At 51.4% G+C, this 23,382-nt stretch overlaps 1 protein-coding gene and 1 long non-coding RNA gene across 7 annotated transcripts in view; one reads left to right on the top strand and one right to left on the bottom strand.

Annotated features, from left to right (window-relative positions):
• Positions 1–4,583: 4,583 nt before the first annotated feature.
• On the bottom strand, positions 4,584–15,236 carry TXN2 (thioredoxin 2). 4 transcript variants are annotated; one of them, XM_081059104.1, is made up of 4 exons: positions 15,111–15,236; positions 14,082–14,369; positions 12,142–12,265; positions 4,584–5,219 (listed from the first exon to the last, which is right to left on the bottom strand). In XM_081059104.1, exons 2-4 carry the CDS (start codon positions 14,342–14,344, stop codon positions 5,106–5,108), a joined length of 501 nt encoding a protein of 166 aa, XP_080915230.1. In that variant the 5' UTR covers positions 14,345–14,369; positions 15,111–15,236; the 3' UTR covers positions 4,584–5,105. The 4 variants fall into 4 exon arrangements, with proteins under 4 accessions (XP_080915230.1, XP_080915231.1, XP_080915232.1 ...); XM_081059105.1 differs by having other exon boundaries at positions 14,082–14,431; positions 15,111–15,182; XM_081059106.1 differs by having other exon boundaries at positions 14,634–15,118.
• The window catches only part of LOC308501987, a 24,686-nt gene continuing 16,219 nt past the window's right edge, over positions 14,916–23,382 (top strand). The window contains exon 1 of one of the 3 annotated variants that reach the window (XR_013993975.1): positions 14,916–15,220. This is a non-coding gene — a long non-coding RNA (uncharacterized lncRNA). Of the gene's footprint in view, positions 15,221–15,383; positions 15,504–23,382 lie in introns of those variants that run through there. The other 2 variants (XR_013993976.1, XR_013993977.1) reach the window with 2 other exon arrangements.

Below are 23,382 nucleotides of genomic sequence, written 5' to 3'. Positions count from 1 at the left end.
ATTGAGCAGAGGGAATCTCCTGCTTCCTGCCAGGGATCAGGGTGGGGGAAGCAGATAAAAGAGAGGGCCCTAAAGTCCCCACTCTTGGCATGAGAAGAGGGATCCTTTGACTGTCCTGGGGGTAGCAATGTAGCAAAAGGGGAGGGATGAAGGATTGGGTCAGGCCCCCTAGAGCCCATTTCCCAGTGTGTGTATCTTGGGCGTGTCACACCACCTCTCGGGCCTCCATTTCCTCATAAGTGAAATGGGAACGATGGTTCCCTCCAGTGGGTGTTGGGAGGGTTACATGTGGGTGAAACATCAGGCAGTGTGGGGCTCAAAGGAATGGGTGCTGGACTGTGTCCCTGCTGGGAGGCCAAGGAAGGCAGCCCACCAAAGAGACAGCTACTTGTCTATGGTCACCCAGTACGCTGGCCGAAGGTGGCGAACCCGCTGGCCCCCAATGAATAATTAGCAGTTGTATAACAGGGGTGGCCTAGTTCCCAAGAAGCGCCCCCATCAGCAGCTGTGTGTGGCGAGCTGGCTTAGAGTTGGGAGCTCAAGTGATGGCGGACATGGCGGGACACATGGAGAACAGAGGACCTGACTCGGTGAATTCCCGTGGGCATTTTCCAAGGGTGAGGTCACCACCTCTGATTCCCTGGGGCTGCCTGAGTTCACAGGCACCACTGAACTAGCTCTACATCAGAAGGGTGTGGTGGCAGGGCCAGGACACAGAGCCAAATCTAAGGCCTTCAGCCTGGTTCAATGATGGGCCCCTTATATGGTGGGTGTTTTGGTCCTTATCTCGGGAAGCCTGGTGTTTCCTGTTTAAGATGTTGCTTAGAGTAGGGGGAAGCTTAGGGAAGGGGGGAAGCAAAGTAATGGCCACTCCTTGAGCTCCCACTGGGTACCAAAAGGCTTCTATATCCTTCGCATTTCATCCTCATCATGAGCTCATTAATTAGCGATTGGGATCAGCCCCAGTTTGCAGATGGTGCCATTGAAGCTCAAACTGGTGAAAAACCTTGTGCCCAAGGGAAAGCTGTGTGGCTCATGGGTAAGAACAGTGACTATGGAATCAAACACAACTGAGTTCCAATCTGAGCTCCAAAATATGTTAATGCCGACTTACTACAACGTCCTGGGCCTCAGTTTCCTCATCTGTAAAATGGGGATAATGACAATCTCTGCCGCTTGGGGTTGTTGTGAAGACTCAGGGAGATGACACATGTAACACGCACTCAGCAAGTGCGAGCCATCGCTGTCCCCATTTTACTGATGTGAGAACTGAGCCTCAGAATGGTAAGGCAACTTGCTCAAGGCCACACACTGGTGGGTGGCAAAGTCAGGACTTGAACCCAGATCTGATTCTTCCTGCCCTACTTACACCACTATGAAGGGCCCAGTGGTGGCTCCCAGCTTCCAAAAGGCTGTCAGGAGGCAGACAGAGAGGCGAGGTTTCTGGGAACAACCAGTGGCCCACATTTCCAATGGAGCCGTGGAAGCCAGTCCTGGGGTCCAGGGCTCAGGGTCACGCCTGCAGCTGTTCGAGGCAGCAGAGAGGAATTGTGGCAGCATGCCTGGAACCCTTGCTTGTTTCACAGTGTCCTTATCCCAACATTGTTCCCTGGACCCTCCCAGCCCAGAGCCCACACATTAGGGATTTCCGGCAGCCTGGCCAGAACTACCTTCCCTTCCCGGAAAGGCTTTCCCCACGTGGCTGGGGTTGGGACTGAGCTGGACTCAGGCCCTCTGCACTGGGCAGGGACTGCTGGGAAGGGCACTGGCTGCAGCACTGTCAACATGCCCTTGACTGGACAGGTCCTGGCCCCTGAGACTACCCTACTCACTCACCTCTCCTGAAGCCGAGGGAAGAAAAGGCCATGACTCATTTTCACTTTAGGGCTGGCTGAAGTCAGGGCACTTGGCTTCAAGTCCCTGTCACAGACACACTGTGACCTGGACACGGCACCCCTCCCCGTGCCCTTTTGGGGGAGAATGGAAGATACCTGAGGTCCCTTCAGTCTCTGACATTAGTTGGGGAGTGACCTGCAGCCTCTGGCTCTGCAGTCTGAGAGCATAAGCTTTTTGACACGGTCAGCTTCCCTCCTGTATTCTGTATGTGTAGAAGGAACCCATGTTAGTGACCACCATTCATTCATCCAAATGCTTCTAAGAACTGCTAATACTCTTCGATGATGAGCGATTCTCTTTGAAGTGGCTTCTCAGCCATTCCATTGCCACCCCGCTGTGCTCAGTCTGCTCATCTGTGAAGTGGTGAGAACTCTGGCCTGGCCGGGGTGTTAGAAATGACAGTCAGGGAGCCAGCACAGCTGCCCCAAGCTTCCCTCCGCTACTCCTGCCTCAACGCCAACTGCATCAACTTGATATCAGGAGAATAAATGTTCACAAATCACATGCCAGGACATCTTGAGGGTGAGGGGGTACCTGTGGCCGTGCCGCCTACCCCCAGCTTTCAGCAGGTGTCTTTGCTTTAGTGGGGCTGGGGCTGGCCGCCTGCCCCACAGCGGGATGCCAGGCCCTGAGGCTGCATTGCCAAGTCCCTTTCCCACAGGCAGGAGGGCAGCAGGGGGGCCGACGACGCAGAACCAGCAGAGTCCCAGTGAGGTCAGCGCCGTGGAATTAGTCAAACAGGATTACCCTGAGGATTCTGTACCCACAGTGACGCATGCATGCCAGGAGCAGCCTCCTGGGCAGTGACTGCCAACCTGGGAGGGCACAGACACCAGCTCCCCTCCGACCACAGCACACCTTTTAAGGAGAGGGAGCTGGGGGCAGTGCAGAGGCCCTGCCTCTGGCCCTGAGGCCTTTGCGGGCCCTTCTCCACACCTGCCTAGGACAAAGGCCAGACCCCCACCTATGTTCAAATCTGGCATCTTCACTTTTTAGACGTGACCTTGGGCAAGTCAATTTCTCTGAACCAGTTTCCTCACCTGTAATATGGAAATAATACTTGCCTCACAAGAGAGGAATTAAATGAGGTAATGTGTATGAAAACTGCTTGGCAAAGGGTGCCTTTTAAGGAGTGGCAGTGGGGTATAGTGGGAAGGGCCCCGGTTCCAAAGTCAGGGTGCCTGGCTCTGAATTCTGGCCCCACCCCTTCCTCTCTGGGTGTCTCTGAAAGCTCGGCATCAGTGCCTCTTCTGTAAAATGAGCTGACACGACCTGCCTTGTCAGCTTGCTGTGGGATTAAGAGCATACACTCCATTTTACAAGATGACGAGGGAGGCTTAGGAGCGGGGCTAGCCTGCCTGGCCTTGAACCCCAGCCCCAGTACCTGTGGGCTTCAGGATCTTGGACAAGGCCCTTAACCTCTCAGAGGGGGTCTCACGGGTAAAAGAGAACCACGATGATGACGCTCACCTAGTGGACGGCTGGTGGGTGAGGTGCTTGGAACAACGCCTGGCACCCAGGAAGTGCTCTGAGACCGGCTACTCTGCTGTCATTCGTCTGACGCACGGCTCATGGCCTTTCCTCACTAATGCCAGTGCTGGTTTATTTCCCCTCCATCTGCCTTTGACAGACCCTGGGCCTGTGGTCTTTCAGAGGCCACAGGCCCCATTTCTGAGGCAACTCTGCTCTCCTGCTTCAGTCAGCAGCCTTCCCAAGGCAGCGCTTGAGTGGTGAGTGGTTGCGCCCCTCAAAGACCCCAGAGTAACTCAGGCAGTTCCAACAGGAACAGGCGAGCCACTGAGAACAATGCACACAGCAATGAACATAGCACCCCAGGGCTAAGGAGAAGGGTGCCAGGATACCCCTGCTGTTGAATGCCCACGGCTCCCAGGAAGCTGGCACCTCAGCTGGGCAACGCAGCCAAAGGGCAGCTCAACCCCAGGAGGGAGACGGCTGGCAGGCCTGCTGATCTGCCTGGCCCCTCCTCCATGGGCCAAGGGGGGCTGGGAATGAGAAGGAGCAGAGAGCCTGGCCCCAAGGCTGGGGAGCTCCTGTGGCATCCACAGGAAGGATGGCAGGCTGGCTCCTTCAGGGGTCAGGCTTCCCGTGGGAGTGGCCATGCGCCAGTTAGCAGAGGACCCCAGAAGGATCAAGGGGGCCAGCTGTAAGAGCCCAGGCTTCCGAGAAACCATGTCTGGGTAGAATCCCTGGCTCAGTGCCCTGTGAGCCTCAGTGTCCTCATCTGCGTAATGGGGACAACGAACACCCTTTCATTTTACTTGCATGGGAAGGTGTCCCCAGAAGAGTGGCCAGTGCTGACAAGTGTAACGGGAAGGGTTAAAAGCAAGCAGGTGGTAGAGTATCAGAGGAAACGGGGAGCAGCCCAGCCTGCGAAGAGGTCACGAGGGCTCCCAGAGCCCAGACAGAATGGAAGCTGTCAACAGTGCAAACCCTCCTTTTATTGGTTTGGTTTGTTCCCAGTGAAGCCTTCTGCTCAGAGAACCAAAGGCCAGCTAATGGTGAGGGAGGGTGGTGTCTGGAGACTCCCAGAGTCAGTCTGCAGGACTCCCCCCCCCCATGCAAATCCACTGCTTTTGTGCCTGAGAGGAAAGAAGGGGGCTAGGGACTGTAGGGTAATTTAGCACGGGGGCCCAGGGTCTGTTCTTCACAGCAGGAGGTAGAAAGGATCACATAAAGTCCTTTATTACAGACCTACAAAAAAATGAGAGAATTATATATTACTCTCACTTGTTTAAGTTTCTTTTTTCCTTGTTTTTCTTTTTACAAAACAACAGCAGGAAAGAAAAACGCAGGAGCCGGCTCCAGATGAGCCGGCACCAGAGTTGGGATGGAGAGGGGCCAGAGAGCCGAGCAGCAAGCTGTTGCTGCCAGAACAGTTAACGCCGTGGCTGCCCAGGGGCTCTCTCCAAGCATCTTGGGAGAACTGCGACAGCCCTGAGGGAGCAGACAAAAAGAGTGGGTGGGAGGACAGCTGTCCCCAGACCAGCAGCAGCACCACTCTGGCGGCCACCCTGGCAGTCAGCTGGGTTAGAAGCACTCGAGGCTCGTGTTTGGAGGCCCGGTCCTCAGGGGCCAGAGAGAAGGGAGGAGGCGGGAAGGGCCGACACAGGACTGTGAGTTCTATCGGGGCCCCTCTTGGGACCACTGGGCCCCAGTGGCCCAGGGCAGTCAGGGATCTTCCCTGCTTGTCAGCCAATCAGCTTCTTCAGGAAGGCCTCCAGCTGGTCCTCGTCCTTGATGCCCACAAACTTGTCCACCACATCCCCGTTCTTGATGGCTAGGACAGTGGGCACAGCCGACACCTAGACGGACGGGACAAGAGACGTCAAGTCATTCAGGGATGAACTCTTCGATCGCCATTCCCAAGGCTTTGTGGGGAAGGCTGGTGGCTTATGCAGGACAGTCACTGTGCAAAGCGTGGGTGGGGCCCCTTGCCTTGGTGCAGGGGTACTGCAGGGCTGGGAGGTCCACCCACTGGAGAAACTTTTCCATGTGGGCTCCCAGCAATACCCTTCCTCCCCCAACCGCATGACTGACTCATTGGCCCAGTGGTTTGGCTGCAATGACAGGAGAGATTAAAATAACCCATGCAGCTGCAGGCCAGGGCTAGGGGCGGGGCGGAGCTGAGGGGCTAAGAGAACTTTCCCGAGGGGCAACCTGACACGGGGGAGACCAGGAGATGGGAAGTCTGCATCCTGGCTTTGCCATTCATTCCTTGGCCCCGTCATGCTACCTCTGGGGCCTTGATGCCCTCTTGCATAAAATGGGGACGGTAGTGTCTACCTTGAGAGTTTAGCATAAAGACGAAAGGTTCACACATAAAGCTGATTGGTTAGGAGCTTGGGCTCTGGAGCCGGCTGACACCATCTTGGGCCTCTCTGAGAGAGTCACTTTATAACTTAGGTCTCAGTGACGTCAGCAAATCAGATACTAACAGTACTTACATCAAAGGGTACGGGGGCTGAACAAAACCACGTGAACAAACTCAGCACAGTGCCCTGCACCTGGCAGGGCCATCAACAGTGTTAGAACCTGGCATGGGGCCTGATACACAGTGAGCAGTCAGCAAATGGTGGCTGCAGAGGGCAGGTCGGAGAAGTCTCCCACAGGGCTGCACGCGCCACATTACTCAGTGCCATGGTTACCAGGGTCGGACCCTACTGGACAGTGTGTGTGTGGGGCTCGGCCGTGCAGGGTCCCATGTTTGTTTATTACCGGGCTTGGGAGCTGCATTCTTGGCCTATGAAGCATTTTCTCAAGCTCCCTCAGGGGACCTGTATAGATTACATGGTATGTAAACAAGGCCCACGGCGCACTGGCATTGAGCTTTTTCTGGTCCCTGGGCGCCCTGCCTGGCATTTGTGGCCATTTGAAAACAAATATAAACAGAACAAGATAAACACAGGCTTTCTTACACACAAGTTAACTACAAAGTAACAACAGTGATTTACACAAACATACCAGGTAGTCACACATCCTGAGAGCTGTCCTGCCCTTGAGTCATTTGGGAACCGGACTTAAGATTTGCAATGTCCCCACTGTACACGTCAGTTACAGAGAGAGAACTGGGGACCAGGCTGGTGCGCCATCGCCCACAGGCCTCGTGTGCCAGGGCTGGCACCCCTCTCCTAATGGGCTCTGGGGACACATGCGGCAGGTACGACAGCTGTCCCCGTCCTCTGCTAGTCCTCAGGCCCCTGTCAAGCTCTGTCCTGGGACTGATCTGGGTGGCAGCTGACGCACTTCCCAGAGGTATGTGTGGGTAGACCACACATCACTGGTTCCTGTCCTTGTCATTGTAGACTGGCAGGCGGCGGCATGAGGCTCGCGCTGTCTCCGGACTTGGGCGGGGCCGGCGGCTCGTTCCAGGAGGCACCGGAGGCCCAGGCACGTGGTTGGCGGGCGAGGTCACGGCGCCGGTGCTGTGCTCCTGCGCCCTCTAGTGCTCTGTGCAGGAGCGGCCTCAAATCTGGCCACTGCACTGAGGCACGCGGCTCAAGCACTCAACTGGTGAGCTTTGCCCTTACTGGGTCCCATCCTGTCCTGTTTCTTAACGGAGATAGAAGCCATATGTCGCTGTGTGAGAAGCGGCCTAACTGTTTTTACGTGTCCTCTACGCAGGACTCTACACCCTCCGAGGTGGCTTGGGGTGGCTTCAGTTTTTCTGAAGGACTCCACGTGAGTCCCGCTACAATCCTACTCGGGTAAACTCACAGACCACGCCGCAGTCGGGCGTACAGCAGACACGCCGCGACCGTTTTCCTGACAACCAAGGTCTAGTCATTACTGATCCAGGGTGTTCTCTGAAGTTTGAACCCCCGCCGCCTGCACACACACACAGCCGTGGGTTTGCCTGACACTGGATTTTCTGGAACGCTGCAGGGGTACCTGGGCTGTGAATGGACTTCTGTCACCCCCAAGGAGGAGGATGTGGCTTTGCTGATCCTGAGTTTGGCTCACCCATCAGGAGGGGGTGGTGCCTATAAACACTGCCTTAAATGGAAGTGCACAGGTCCTTAGCACATTCTTCTGGAACAGTGATCTAAGTGTAAGAGGGGCAGTGGTGACGCCAGAATGCAGCATCCCTCAGGGAACTGAGGAGCTGGAGAAAAGATGAAAAGATGTGCTGCCTCTCCTCGTGCGCCATGAAGCCGCCTGGAGCCTCCCATGCTTGGCGGGAAGCCCCTGAGAACTCAGGGCGGGTGTGTGTGTGTGGTCTCTTCTCAGTAATCTGCAGCCCAAGCCCTGCACTGCCACTGAGCACGATGTCCCTGCCATGTCTTCTCCCATCTCACCCCAATTTCCTCCATTTGTGAACTGTTAAGGATTTGCCCAGGGACAGGCCCCGTGCTAGGTGCTATAGGGGCCTGGAGACCTTGTCCCCAGCTAATTGCACGACTAATGCAAAAGGAAAGAGCACTATCACCCCAGGTGCCACACACTGGGTGCTTTTTAAGTGTCAGGGACGATACTAACCACTTCTGCATGCTATCTCATAAATTCTTGCCTCAAGTTGGGGTCATTTTCGAGACGAGAAGCCTGAGGCCCCAAACCTGAGTGACTAAGTGGTAGAGCTGGCATCTGAAACGAGACGCTTGACTTTGTTCTCTGTGAAGTAGTGATCAAGCTGCACTGTACCTCGGCCCATTAGAAAGGAAGTGGAGATAAATACTGGGTCCCAGCATGCAGAGAAGCATTCAAAGGACGTCGGGTTTCCAAAGAGGAACACCAAATGTTTTGTAAAGCTTTTGGATACAGGAAGGTTCTTGGAAAAACTATTATTGGAAACATCAACTCCAACTATATGCCATTCTGGAAGAGGCAATACTATGGCGACAGTAAAAAGGTCAGTGGTTGCCAGGGGAGGTCACTCGTGCCAGGGAGGTGGGAGGTAAAGGTGGAGCACGGGGGATGTTAGGGCAGTGAAGCTATTCCGTCTGATCCTGGAACGGGGGGTACACATCATTACACATTTGCCCACACCCACGAGATGCGCATCGCCAAGAGTGAACGCTCTCTCTGACGGGTTCCCTGTGCTGCGATGGTAGGTGAGGAGGCCTTTATGAGAACACTGTGGCCCTGGGAAGGCCAGCCCCCCAGCTTTATAACTTTCGTTGCTGGATGTTTGCTCCTAGACTCCCAGCAGTGGTATCACCTGGAAGCTTGTTCGCAATACAGAATCTTGGACCCTTCCTGAACCTACTGAATCAGAATCTGCTTTTCAACATCCCAGGTCGTACTCATGTTTGAGAAGCACAGATTTAGAAGACTTTCAAAACAGGGGGATATGGTGATGAGGAAGTATAGTACATGCCAGCTATGACATATTATTATTCAATGAACTAGGAGGTTATGTGGACCATTAAAAAGAATTCAAACAAAGAACCCAAACCAGGTACCCCAAATGTTGACAGTAGCTGTGTTTGGATGGTAAGATTGCAGGTAACGTTTTTCCCCTTTATAGTTACTTGGCTGTTTTTCTAATGTTTTTAAAGGGCATGCTCTGTAAGATGAGGAAACAAAAGGCTAAAACTCCAAGTGTGAGGTGAGAAGCAGAAGCTCTAGAGGAAAGCATACAGGCTCAAGGGTCCACACCCACACCCACAATTTTGCTCCTGGCTGGCAAGGTCTGAAGGATCCGGGAAAGCCCAGCCACTCAGCAGGACCTGAGGAGCTGGGAGAGCAGAGAGCGCCTCACAAGCCAGGGCAGTGAAGACTCGGGGAGAGCGGTGGCTACAGACAGCGGAACCCCAATACCCCGAGTGCCTTTCCTTTCCCTTCCCTTTGGGAGACAGTGAAATTCTAGGGTAGGCAGCTGACTGAAGCATAAGCAGTGTGGTGTGAGGGAAGAGGCATTTGGGAGGAGGGAGAGCCACCCTGAGGCTGTGCTGGACATAGAGGGGCTATCAAAAGAGCTGGGGGGACGCCCCGATTCCCTAAATATAATTTAAAGCAGTTTCTCCAACAAGTTATCCAACATTTGGAAAAGCACTTTCAGGCCTCGGGAGAAGCTGTCCCCGGAGATACTATGGATTTCTTAGCTGAAACTCCTTTCTCTGGCTTTCTTCCAGAGACCAGGTGTGCAGGAAGGAAGGAAGGAAGGAGGAAGGAAGGAAGGAAGGAAGGAAGGAAGGAAGGAAGGAAGGAAAGAAGGAAGGAAAGAAGGAAGGAAAGAAGGAAGGAAAGAAGAAAGGAAGGAAAGGGCTCGGGGAGGGGTGAGGAGGCATCCCAAGCCTGTAATGACATCCGCCCAGGGCCTGACAAACAAGGAAGTGGGGATCAGGTGACTGGGCCCAGCAGCCTTGAGGTCTTTCTGTGTGACCCACATGCTATCTGGACAGTGGGCAGAGGGGGGAGGAGAGAGAAGATCCTATAAGAGGGCCCCCCCCCCACACTTTCCAGGCTTAAGCAGAGGACTTTGGCATTCAGCTCTATACCAACAGGCTCAGTGGAATGGGGTGGTCATGGGAATTCTCACCCCCCGTGGGACCAGCTGGCAGGAACTGGATGATTGTTCTCTGCATCTGTACCGTTACTACAGTTCCTGGCCCACAGTTGGCGCTCAGGCTGTGTTTGCTGAAGTTCCACTGGCTGAGGCTGGCGCTGTGGTGTGGGCAGTGCCAGGAGAGAGCCCAAGACATTGTACGCCTGCCCATCGCCCTGCGGACGCCAAGGAGCTCCAGCCCCAAGCGCAATCAGAAGGTCACACCCTCCTTCTCGCAGCTGCTGGGGGATTCTAGGGGAGTAAGGAAAGCTAGGGACATCTAAATGGTCAGACAAGTGCCCCTTTGACTGAGTGATCAGTAGGAGAGCTTTGAAAAAAACAGCTAAGCTCCTGGAGGCAGCCAGCCTTGGTTCCCCAGTGCCATGGACGGTCTTACTTTGATAACAGCCCCAACCAGCTTTGCCTGCTTGGCATTTACTTCCTTTGCCTCTGGTATGGCAGCCTGGTTTGCCTTCGGGTGAACCCTCCAGCCCCAGCCCGAAGGGTAGCCAGCTGATTCTCACCCCTGCTCCCACCCATTGCCTGCCACAAGGACAGGCTGGTCTAGTAAGAGTTGATCCTGGACTTCCAAATTCTGGGAAAGAAAGAGGCCTCCTCTTTCAGTCTCTTGTTACCCGAAGAAGGGGGGGGATGAAGGTTCACTCTGGCGAGATCCGTATTTCTTCAAGAGAACCAGAAATCGGGATTTTCCCATGAAATATTCTGAGTTTTAAATATCAGCATCCGGCTTGGTATTTTATAAAAGCACTTCAAGGACCCTACCAAACCTGTCACAGAGCTGGATTTGGCCCACCGGCCCCCAGGTGCGACCATGGCTCTGTAACGCTTTCCTCAGCATGGCTATGCAAGTGCCTTCCACGACGGGTGCAGACGACTTTCTCAGCTGCCTATCCTTTCACTCCTGGCTCCACCCTTCACTCCGGCCATCCAGCCATAAGGGACCTCTCCCCTTTCTCAAGGCCCAGAGAATGTCCTCACTTCCCATGCATTTCCTGTTCCTCTTCCCCCAGCATGCTTTGCTCAGGCACACAGGCCCTGCTCTTCCGTGAGCAAACCTGTGAGACCCTGCCTTTAGGGCCTTTGCATTTGATGTCAGCTTTGCCCGGCTCACTCTTCCAGAGCTGCGTGCTTCACCCTTTACTCCCTTCAGTCCTAGTGCAGATGTCAGCTTCTCATCGAAGCCTTTCCTAGCCCATCCTTTTAAAAACAAATCCCTCCCCAGTCTCAGCTCAGCACTCCCACCGCTTCTTTCTGATTTATTTTTCCCCATAGCACTTATGATCGAAAACAGAGGTCAGGGAACTACAGTCCTAGACCAAACCCAACCCATTGCCTGTTTTTATAAATAAAGTTTTATTGGCACACAACCACGCCCATTTGTTTATATACTGTCTGTGGCTGCCGTCATGCTACAATGATAGTTGACTCTTTGCAACAGAGACCAATGTCCTACAAAGCCTCAACTATGTACCACCTGGTCCTTTAGAGAACAAGCCTGCCAACCCCAATCTAAAATGCTGGAACGTGAGCTCCATGAAGGCAGGGGTTTTGACAGTTTTGTTCACTGCCACATCTTCAGCACCAAGTACAGCACCTGGCATGTAAGGGACTCTGAATAAGTATCTGTTGAATGAAGGCACCTTCCCACGTCCTGGTGCACGCTGCGCCCTAGGCCCCTCCTTCTCCATGCACCTTCAGGGCTCCGCTCAGAGGGTCCCTCTAATGTGATGCCTCCCTGTCCCCTCTCCTCCCCCCCAGTAACAATCAGTCCCTTCCTTTGTGCATCTCTGCTCAGCACTTCTCACCCTACGCTGAAATGATCTGACAACTGTTCTCCCACTAGACTCAGAGCTGCTTGGGGACAACGAGCTCCACTGATCTGTACCACAGTTTGGAATGCCTGGCACACTGGAGGGCTCACAAATGACTGCTGACTGCACATGTGGCTGGATAGATTCCTAAAGGAAGGAATCACCAATGTCCCGAAATACAGGTGGGTCATACATCCCACCTCATGAAGGTGGTGACGAGAGACAAGTGGCTCAGAGATCAATGGAGTCACCTCTGCAAAGTGCTCTGAACTGAGAGCTAGAAAATCCAAGACACCTCCCCTTCCTGGCTACCTGGTGGTCCCCAAGACATCCCCTGTCCCAGCTATCCTGCGGCCCCAAGCATGCCCCACACGAGCTGCCCTGCGGCAATCCCCCGCCAATCCATACCTCATACTCTATGGCGAGGTCTGTGTGGTCGTCAATATCCACCTTGGCCATCACCACCTTTCCGTGCTGCTTGGCCACCACCTTCTCTAACCTTGGCCCCAGGATCTTGCAGGGGCCACACCACCTCGGAAGGGGAGAAAGGAAGCATCCCATCACAAACGTGCTCACCAACCAACCTACGGTCCCCCCAGAACCTTCTCTTGACATATATCTTACTGAAGGACCTTTTGTCCTTATTACCTCTGTTTACAGTGTTTGAATATTAACCTGTGATGTTGACATCCCAAATGGTAATGTCAGCAGACTCTGCAACTGGAGAATTCTCATAGGTCCCTAACTTCTAAGACACAGGCCTGATCCCAAGACTCTGATAAAGGTTCTTTCACTTATTTCAGTACATCTACAAGAAACACACTGTCATGCAGAAGAATATGGGATTTGAAGCAAAAAGGTTTGGGTGCAAAGAGAGGCTCCTGACGCACCAGCTGACCATTCTAGGGCCCCAGTTTCCCCACTTGAAAAAGAGAGACTATACCTCTCAAAGCTGTAATGAGAAATCCACTAAGTAGGACCATGTGGATAAACATGCTTTGTCAGCTGAATAATTACTTCACACACCTCATTGACTTAGAACTAGAAGGAGGAGAAACCAGGGGTTAGGGAGTGTCTAATATGCCAGGACCTTCTCAGCTTTCACTTCATAGAGCCCTCAACCATGAGAAGGACAAGAAAACATCTAAGAAACCGAGGCCCACACAAGTTAAGAAACTTGTGCAAGGTTACAGAGCTAGTAAGAAGCACAGCTGGGACTAGAACCCAAGGTTGAGTTCTAAGTGTCTTCTTTTAGCCCCGGCCCTGTGTCAATGGCTATTGCTGCGCTAAACACAGGTGTTCCCGTCTAGGTGATGTTTCTTTGAGAACAGGCTGTCATCCCTAGGTATGTGGCACTCAGGACAGTGCCCGGCACTGAATAAACAAACTCACACCTTGCCTCCTTGTTGGAGAAGAAAATGAAGCATCACCCCACTTATCGTTCATTTTGGAAACCCTGGAGTGCTCACTGTACCGCGATGGCAGAACATGGAGTTTTGGCTGATGACTCCTATTTTATTCTTAGCCTTCAAAACCCTTTCCATTGAACAGAGATTTCAATTCATGAACTTACAACACCAAAAAAACCCAGGCTGCGAGACCTTATCTCCTATTACAAGTGAAGAAAGGGAGGGACAAGGACATCAGATGGCCTTCCCAAGGCGACATGGTGAGTCAGAGAAAGAACAGAAAGAATCTGTCAGAAATTTGCCCAGCAAGCCTCCCAATCTGTAACTGATGCTACACGGGCTCCTTTCAGAATGTCTCATTCGGAGGGGGCTTGTCCAGTTTTCTAATAGCCTAACCAGGCCCCGAAGGCCTGGAAATGAAGGCCAGGCTAAAAATCAGTAGGCCGTAGGCATTTCAATATCCCGAACACAAACTCTCACAGCACTGAAAAGAAACTCCCGCCCATCCCCCACACCTCGGGCACCACTGCAGTGGCACTGGTCTCTTTAGGCCACCCCTTCCCAGTTTTGGTGGTGAAGATGTTAAAATCAAATCAATGTTCTCTGCAGGGCCAGGGACTGACACATGCCAAAAGTCGAATGCTGCTGGACTCGTATGTTTCATGCTTTGGTCCTAGCTGAAGATGATTCTGAGCCATTCAGGCAGTGAGATACACAACACAAGCGAGTCCCAGCACTAACCACAGCGAACTTTGAAGACTGTTTACTAGTCTGTTTCCTATCAGACTACACTCAATTTTAGAGAGCAGGGATTGGGTCTCCCAGTGTCTGTAGTGGGTACGTATGAGAAGCACCAACCATGGTCCTTGAGACATAGCAGGCACTCAGAAATATCTGAACAAGTGACACCCCAGTCTTCTCTTGACTCCCAGGACTCACTGTGCATGGAAATCCACAACCACTGGTGTCTCACTGTTGACAACTCGGTCTTGAAAGTCAGGTCCATCCTGGATGTTGAAGGTTGTCGGACAGACTCTGGTGCTGAATATTGAACGTGCTTGGCTGGGTGTGACCGCCAGGCTAGCAGGACTGCATCGTGGGGTCTGCAGCGCCCTGGAGGTGAGGGGTTCCCACCAACCGTGAGGGGCCTTCCTGGAGACGACAGAGGCCAGGAACCTCCTTAGGAGAAGTCGCTGAGCCATATGGCAGGGGAAGAGGCAGGAAGAGCTGTTGAAGACAACAGGAGGTCAAAACACCAGAAAAAGACAGGTATCTGGGAGTCCTGGGGGCTGGAAGAAAAATGCCAAGAAATAATATACAACATTTTTGCAGCAGAGGTGAGCAAAGAACGAGAAGCAAAGGGAAGGAATTGCAAACCAGGACCAAACGGGGTTGACAACCAAAACGAAATCAGATATTGGTGGGACTACAACAGAAGGGAAGGGGGACACCCTTCTTTACGGAGCACCTGCTAAGGGCCAAGAGCCTTACATACGTTACTGTCCTCCCAGATCCACTTCGAGAACGTTTCTAGAGGACTGCCCGTAGTACAGATAAGGAATCGAGGCTCAGCGCAGTTGTGACACTCCCAAAGGAGCCCAACTACAAAACTGGGACCCAAGGCTGTCTGCAAAATCCTTACTCTATCGATTACTTTTTAAAAAAGTGTTTTAATGGGGACTTAAGGAAAACGGGGGCTGGTCAAAGGATCAGGAAAGAGGAACCACAACAATTCCAGGAGGAACTAAAAGGCACAGAAACAGGAGTCTGGGGGAGAACCAGAAGAGGAACGCGCGTGTGGAGGGAACTGGGGAAAGCGGACGTCGCCAGGGACCCCGGCTCCCCGGAGGGCAGGTCCTCCCGCCCGGGGCCTCCGCCCACTCCGCCACCGGACGCCACAGGAATGCGCCCGCAGCGTGCTTCAGCCGGGGCACCACCTCGAGCCACCCGCGTCCCCGGGCTTCCTACCTCCCCGCAGCACGAACGGAGAGACGCACAGCCCGGCCCACCCCGCCTGTCAAGGGCACTCCAGTCGTCACTTCCTTGGAGGAGGGCCTTTGATCGTCACTTCCGGCCAGGCAACCTGAAGGGGCAGCTCGGATTTTCCGCCAATGGGGATGGCGGAGGAAGGAACACCTAAAGGGGCGGAACCTCAGTTAGGGACCGGAAGAGAGGGACTCTAGTAGGGAGAGACCGGAAAATACGGGGCGGGCTTTTGGGGAGGGACCGGAAAAGGCGGTTGCTCTCGGGGGAGGGGCCGGAAGAAGTGGGCGGGCCCTATGCGAGGGTCCGGAAGAGGAGGTGAAAGGAAGCGGGAACTGGAGGGAGGTACAAGGGGAAGAAATAGGATGGGGATGGCGGGTAAGAGAGGTGTAGTTCTGGAGTTTGCAAATTCAGGCCGCTTTAAGCTCAGCCAGCGCGGCTACCCCTGTGCCTCATTCATTGTCTTCCAAAAACTTCTCGGGGTGCTGGAAGGTTCTTTCATTTTACCCCCGAGGAAGCTAAGCTCCTAAAAGGTGCAGTGCGCATTAATGGACAAGACGCGGGCTGGGAGTCCAGAGGCCGCTCTTTGGCCCTTGTCTGTAACGCACAACTGTGTGACCTCGTGGTTTGGAGCAAGGCAGCCAGCCCCTGGGGACTTCAGGGTCCCAGGATGCGACGTGAGGGTCGGGCTTGTCCCTGACCGTGGGACTTGCTGGGGGCACTGGTTGCCGCAAGGCGCCCGGCGGTGGTCGTACTTGGAGGGTCTGCCTTTGAAGCCAGTGCAGTGAGGTGACCTGGGACCCGGCGTGGGCCTGGGCCTGGGCCGCACCCTGAGGGCTCAGCGAGTCCCCCGAGATGCAGCCTGTGGCGTGTGGGTCACGTGGGGCTAAGGGCCGTGTTAGCTGCAGGCCCAAGGGGAACTTGTGCCCCTCCCGTTAACTACCTGCAGAACTCGAATTAGGGCGCCTTGCCCATAATAAGAGAGATTATGAGCAATAGCCTCTTTCTGACCCACCTGTACGACAGGGCAAACTGCTATTTACTAACCATCTGCTCTTAATCGTTTTGCAGTGACGCTAAGCCCCCAACACGTCTTATTTCATCCCTAGCTCAGGGGGCCTGCTGTACCCATATGGGTTCCCTTTCTGTCTCTGAACCTCTTGTGCGTGTGTGTGTGTCTGGGGTTCCCATACATATTTACGTGTTCAGTTTGGTTATTTTCTGTTGCTAATCTGTCTCTTGTCTATTGGGTTATTAGACCGGTTGAAAAACCCTCATCCATTTTATTATCAGACCAGCCGAAAGAGCCTGGAGGTGGAAGAAAGTTTGCTCCTTCCCCACAACACCCGTCGTCACTGTCCGTGGACACAGGGGTCTCAGCACCTGTGTGTCCCCGACGTGTCACAGCTACCTCTTGTCTCCCCTGCACCCTGTACCTTACGTGACAACCCTCAGGGGCTCTCACGCTTCTATGAATACAAAAGTCTTTTTCGTCCTGCCTGCCTTTGCTTCATATGAAATGCTTCTTTTCTCTCTCCACGTGGTGGATTTGGTACACTACTCATCACCTTTGAGCAGCACCAATTGCTTCCTTCCCTCTAGTGCTGTGTTCATAACTCTTACAGAACACATCACAGTGTCTCTTTACTAGAGCACATGCTTCCTGAAAGTAGGGATTTGGAGCTTTTGGATGACTCTGTGTCCAGTACCAACATGGGACAGTGCCCGATCACAGAGGACGTTCAGCAGATGCTTCTTTTTTTTTTTTTTTTTTTTTTTTTTTTTTAAGGGGAACAGGACTTTATTGGGGAACAGTGTGTACTTCCAGGACTTTTTTCCAAGTTAAGTTGTCCTTTCAATCTTAGTTGTGGAGGGTGCGGTTCAGCTTCAAGTTGTTGTCCTTTCAGTCTTAGTTGTGGAGGGCGCAGCTCAGCTCCAGGTCGTTGCCGTTGCTAGTTGTAGGGGGGCGCAGCCCACCATCCCTTGCGGGAGTCAAACTGGCAACCTTGTGGTTGAGAGGACGCACTCCAACCAACTGAGCCATCCGGGAGCTCAGCGGCAGCTCAGCTCAAGGTGCCGTGTTCAATCTTTAGTTGCAGGGGGCACTGCCCACCATCCCTTGCAGGATTCGAGGAATCGAACTGGCAACCTTGTGGTTGAGAGCCCACTGGCCCATGTGGGAATCGAACCGGCAGCCTTCGGAGTCAGGAGCACGGAGCTCCAACCACCTGAGCCACTGGCCCGCCCCTCAGCAGATGCTTCTTAAGCTGAACATCTGGATATCTAAGGGAGTGGTTTATAGTCAGAGGTTACGTGACTCATCCAAGGTCATGAAGTAGGTAACTAGGCAGTCCGTCTCACACCTCCATTTCCGTCTACACTCCAGCCAGTGGGAGTCACAGTTCCAGAGTTTGTGTAAATGTTTCTCCCATCCCTGTACTTTGTAGTTGCTACTCTATGACTGGAAGATTTTTCCCTCTACCTGAGAAAATGCTACCAGATCAATGCAGATTAGGCATCATCTCTGGAGCCCCTTCCCTGAGCCTCCTTGAGTGGGAGTAGGTGCCTTCCTCTGAGCTTCCACAGTGGCTTCTGGGGGTCTGTCTGCCTCTCCATTGCTTACCTCGGGGCTTGGCGCACCATAGTCGGTACTCAGTGATTTTTCCATGAACTGAGAGCAGGGACCCACATCAAATCTTTCCACCCTAAATTCCATTTTCCCCACCACATTGCATAGCCTCATTTTGCCTCCAAAACAATGGCCACGTTTGTTTGTTTTTTCCCATTTCATCTTGACTGCATCGTGCTATGATGTGTCCGAATGGCAGGTTCACTCCCTCACTCCTCTGGTGGGCGGGTCCACAGCCACAGCTGTTCAGGGAACTTCTGGGTCGCAGGGAGGAAATACTTGGGATTGGTCCATATCCCTTGGCCACCAGCAGCCACGTCAGCCTTACACTTAATAGAGTCACTGTCCATCAGCGGCAGGAGACTAGGTGAGGGTGTGGGCAGGCATGGCCTTCTTCACCCAGTCTGACCTCTTGCTTTTGCCTCTGTCCCCATGTAGGAAAGGAGCCAACAGTGGTGATGCCCCTCAGTAGTCCCGGCTTTCCTGAGGCCAACATCCCTTGGTGCAGCTGTTCCTCCTCATGTCAGATGCCATCTGGCAGGGCACTTCCACCCTGTCCATTTTCATTTCTGTTTTTCTGTGTCTCCAGTACTTTCAGAGCCATCGATCAACCCTATTCAGCATTTCCATAGCATTTTCTGGAAGGCCAGTTTCCTTGCTTAATTCACATTCTGAATCCAAAGGAGAACCAGTCCTATTTATTCTTGTTCCATAGACACTTTACCTCTGTCAGCCTTAGGTTTCTCATCTGAGAAATGGGAAGATGCCTTCCTCATAGGACTGTGAGGCTGTGGGAAGGAGGGAGGACAGGGCCTGGCCCATTGTCAGTGCCTGATGAATGATGAATGAAGCTCCTTCCTTCCTGCAGAGAGTCTGGGAGACACATGGAGAAGGCAGCACTCACGGGATACAAAGGGGCTCTTGAGCTAAGGGTGGCTCGTCTGCCAAGTCACAAGGCAGGTTCAGGGCACAGGTGGGAGGCGGAAGGAAGGAAGCCAGGACTGGCAGCCTGAGCTAAGGGTAAAGCTTCTGTTGCGACCTCTTACTGATATTTATTGCAGTGTTTTTCAGACTGTGAGATGTGAGCCATCAGTGGGTTATGAAATCGGTTTAGTGGGTTATGATCAGATTTAAAAAGACAAACAGAATTGAAAACATCGGCGTATGGTGCATCTTATAAGTATTGTTTTGTTCGTGTTACGTATCTGTTATGTCCTAGGTTGTGATATAGAATGTATTTCTTAACTGTGGATGGTGGTCAAAGGGTTTGAAAGCTACTGAGAGACTGAAAAATTCCAAGCACCTGACACTGTTCTAAGTACCCTACATGTATTAACTCATTTAATCCTACAACCCTATGAGGTTGGTACTGTTCCAGCCCCCAACTTACACATGGGGAAACCGAGGCACACAGGAGCAATACCTTGTCCAGGGTCACCCAGATAGTCGGAGGTGGAAGCTTAAAGGTGCTCTGCTGCCCCGAATGAGGATCTGATTTGACTAGACTGCTGCCTGTTTCCTGCTAAGTCCCAGGGACCAGCCAGCCAATCGAGGCCATCGGAGGGCGACATAGGGAATTGCAGTTGGTGGCAGGTACTGCTGTTCAGCAGTGGCCTTGAGCAGAGGCACCCACGTGGTGGCACTGTGGGTCTTCCAGCCTCCTCCGTGGCAGGCTCGGCAAGCTGGGTACAGCCCTGGGGCCCGGCTCCCTCAGGCCTGCAGGGCCGATCGCGGGGCTCAGGGCTGCGGGAAAGGTGCTTCTCTGTGCCCGTGTGTCCGAGGATTTCATGGCTGGAGGGAGGCACCTTAAAAACAAAAAGAAAGAAAGGAAACAATGCAGACAGAGGCAATGGGCCATAGTCTAAGCTGATAATGAGTTCTTCTCCAGGAGGTGTTGCTCGTAGAAGTATCTGTTTTCAGTTTCCATCTTGATGGTAATTTGTTTTTATCGTTGTTTGAGAACAATTGAAACTAGGACTTATGTTTTGCAAATTCTAGAAGCAGGTTTCAGGTTCTGTTGTGATTCACGTTCTGTTGAGTTTCCAGCAATTATACGAAACCCCCTCACCCCTTTCTGAAAATAGAGACCTGACACTGGAACAGCAGCATAACCCTCAGGCATAGACTGGCATAACCCTTAATTCTGTCCTGGGCTGGGAGAGCTGCAGTGTCATGGCTGTGATGTAGGCGGGCATATGCTCTTGCCCACACTTGCCCACCCCAGTGTGAGGCCATTGCCCTCAGTAGGCACATGCGGGCTGAGGCACCAGAGCTCATTCCGGGTGCTGCTTGCCATTGGCGTGAGGCTGCTCCCGTGTCTCTGTCCGGTCAGGTCTGGTGGCTCAGATTCTGCTGAGCAGGGTGAAGCCTGCAGCTGTGCGGGCCAGGAAGGGAGGCAGGGAAGGACCCTTCCTCTTCACCAACTGCTCCTCCTCCCCATCCGGGCTCGGCCCCTGCCCCCCTGAGAGCCCTTCAACAACCCTTCTGTGTTGTTCCTCATCTGTAGGAGGCTCTCACAACGCTTATTCTACAAAAAGCTTAGGAACTTGCAAAATAATGAAATAATGGCCAGCCATCTGTGGTCCTTACTGCATGCCGCACAACCGTTCTAGCATTTTTCCTATTTCAACTCATTTTATCCTCACAGTCAGCAAAATGCTGTTATTAGTCACATTTGACAAATGAGAGAAACTGAGGTCCTGAGAGGACGCATAACTTAGCCTAGACGGTGAATCAAGCCAGTGGTGGAGCTGGCACTCAAACCCAGGTAGACGGGCCCCAGAAAGTGTGTGCTTAACAACTCAGCTCTACTGTGTCTTTAACGTTAGGTACCCTTGAATGTAAATATTCGTTCTTATTACAGGCTTTGCGTGGGGGTGCAAATCAGACCTGTGCTGGCAAGGCCGGTCTCAGGTATGCGGGCGTTAGATCTGGAGCTCAGCTTGGTGGGCATGAGGGTTTTGGAGTCAGATGGACCTGGATTTGAATCCTGGCTGTGTCACTTCCATGCAATATGATGTAACCCATCTAAGACTTGGTTTCCTCATCTGTAAAATGGGGCTGGCAGTAGGTACCTCAGATACTGTTTACAGATGAGCAAATCAAGTCTTCCAGAGGTCATATGACTTATCAAGGGCACACAGCTAGTGAGAGATGAGGGCAGGCTCACAGCCAGATCTCACCACACTTCTTGACCTGCAAAGATTTGGTGGCGCTAGGTGTGAGGGCATGTATATTTGTCTTTAGTTTGTGAAAGCATCACTGGCAAAAGTAGTGAGGTGCAGTGAATAAAAGTGACTTAGTTGCCTGAGCCTTTGCTTCCTTATGTATAAAATTGGACTAATACTGTAATAGTATGTACCAGAATCTTAGGGTTATTGTGAAGGATTAGATGGGATCATGAAAATAAATGGCTCAATAGATTTCAACCGTGAAAGCCATTGAGGCTTGCTTTATGGCCCAGCCTGTGGCCTATCTCTGCACTTGGAAAGCACAATTCTACAGTTGCCGGGTGACTTGTTCCATAAATGTCAATTAGATCAAGGTAGTTGATAGAATGTTGTTTAGATTCTCTGTGTCTTTACTGATTTTTCTGTCTAGCTGATCTATCAGTTGCGCATGCCGTTCTAGCATTTTTCCTATTTCAACTCATTTTATCCTCACAGTCAGCAAAATGAGAGAGCGATATTAAAACCAAGTATGATTGTGAATTTATCTATTTCTCCTTTTAAGTCCGTCAATTTTTGCTTCATCTCTTTTGAAGCTTTGTTATTAGGCTCCTACACATTTATGATTATGTCTTCCTGATGTATTGGTCATTTCACCATTATGAAATGTCTCTCTAATTCTGGCAATGCTTTGTCTTGAAGTTTACTTTATCTGCTATTTATAGAACCATTGTAACCTTCTTATGATTACTGTTTGATATATCTTTTTCAATCCTTTTACTGTCAGCCTATCTGGAGCTTTATATGTAAGTGCATTTCTCATAGACAGCATATAGTTAGGTCTTGCTTTTTTATATATTTTGACAATCTCTGCCTTTATATTGGAGTGTTTGTTCACAGTTAACATAATTATCGATATGTTTTGATTTAGGTCTACTATTTGTCTTCTGTTTGTTCTGTATGTCTTTTATTCTTCTGTTTTTCCATTCCAGATTTCTTTTGGGTTAATGGAATATATATTTTTAGAACTCAATTTTAATTTATCTATTGGCTCTTTAGTTATACCTATTTGTATTACTATTTTAGTGGCTACTCTGGGGATTACAATATATATCCTTAGTTTTCCACAGTCAATTTAGAGGTTACATTGTACACATAAAATAATGAGAGAGCCTTGCATAAGTTCCACCCCTTTCTATCTTTTATGCTGTGTTGTCATATGTGCTACATGTGCAGGCTAAAAACCCTATAATATAATGTTGATAATTTTGCTTTCAGTTATTATTATTATACACACACATATATATACACATATGTATATGTATATATATGTACTTTTTTAAGAAATTAAGAGGAAATGCAGTCTTTAATATTTACCCACATATTTGCCCTTTTGGATCTCTTCAGTTCTTGAAGGGATACAAGTTTTCATCTGATATCTTTTCCTTTCAACCTAAATAACTTTGGCATTTCTTGTAGTTCGGGACTGCTGGAAATCAGTTCTCTTCATTTTAGTTTATCTAAAAATGTCTTTATTTGCCTTGATTCTTGAAGATTATTTTCATTGGATGTGGAATTCTGGGTTGACAGTTTTTTCCCCCTTTCCTATTAGCGCATTAAAGACGTCATTTCACTGTTTTCTGGCTTCCATTGCTTCCAAGGAGATGTCAACAATGATTTGTTTTGTTCTTCCATGTCTATAATGTGTTTTTTTTCTCAAGTTGCTTTCAAGCTTTTTTTTCTTTAACTTTCAGCATTTTATATTTTGTGCTATGTGTGGTTCTCTTTGTGTTTACCTTGAGTGGGATTCACTGAGATTCTGGAATCTATATTTTTCACCAATTCTGGGAAAATTCAGGACATTAGTTTCTCAAAATATATTTTTTTGTTCCATCAGCTCTTTTCTCTCTTTCTGGAACTCCAATTATACATATATTAGAGCTTTTCACGTTGTCTCACGGATCACAGCCTCTTTTTATTTTTTTCCCACGGGACTTTTATTGGGGAACAGTGTGTACTTCCAGGACTTCTTTTTTTTTTCCAAGTCAAGTTGTCCTTTCAATCTTAGTTGTGGAGGATACTGTTCAGCTTCAAGTTGTTTTCCTTTCAGTCTTAGCTGTGGAGGGCGCAGCTCAGCTCCAGGTCTAGTTGTCGTTGCTAGTTGCAGGGGGCACAGCCCACCGTCCCTTGTGGGACTCGAACCGGCAACCTTCTGGTTGAGAGGACGCACTCCAACCAACTGAGCCATCTGGGAGCTCAGCGGCAGCTCAGCTCAAGGTGCTGTGTTCAATCTTAGTTGCAGAGAGCAGAGCCCACCATCCCTTGCGGGACTCGAGGAGTTGAACTGGCAACCTTGTGGTTGAGAGCCCACTGGCCCATGTGGGAATCGAACCGGCAGCCTTCGGAGTTAGGAGCACGGAGCTCCAACCGCCTGAGCCACTGGGCCGGCCTCACTTAGCCT

This window comes from Rhinolophus hipposideros (assembly GCF_964194185.1).
Source record: "Rhinolophus hipposideros genome assembly, chromosome: 9".
NCBI lineage: Eukaryota > Metazoa > Chordata > Mammalia > Chiroptera > Rhinolophidae > Rhinolophus > Rhinolophus hipposideros.
The sequence above is the reverse complement of the archived record's forward strand: the minus strand, read 5'-3'. Positions and strand labels throughout refer to the sequence as shown.

What these genes read in the sequence shown, in the direction of transcription:
- TXN2 (XM_081059104.1), bottom strand. Translation starts at nt 14,344, where the DNA reads ATGGCTCAGCGACTTCTCCTAAGGAGGTTCCTGGCCTCTGTCGTCTCC. An exon ending in GTTGTGGATTTCCATGCACA is followed by an intron (nt 12,266 to 14,081) that starts GTGAGTCCTGGG and finishes TCCCCTTCCGAG; the next exon opens with GTGGTGTGGCCCCTGCAAGA. An exon ending in ACCTCGCCATAGAGTATGAG is followed by an intron (nt 5,220 to 12,141) that starts GTATGGATTGGC and finishes CCGTCCGTCTAG; the next exon opens with GTGTCGGCTGTGCCCACTGT.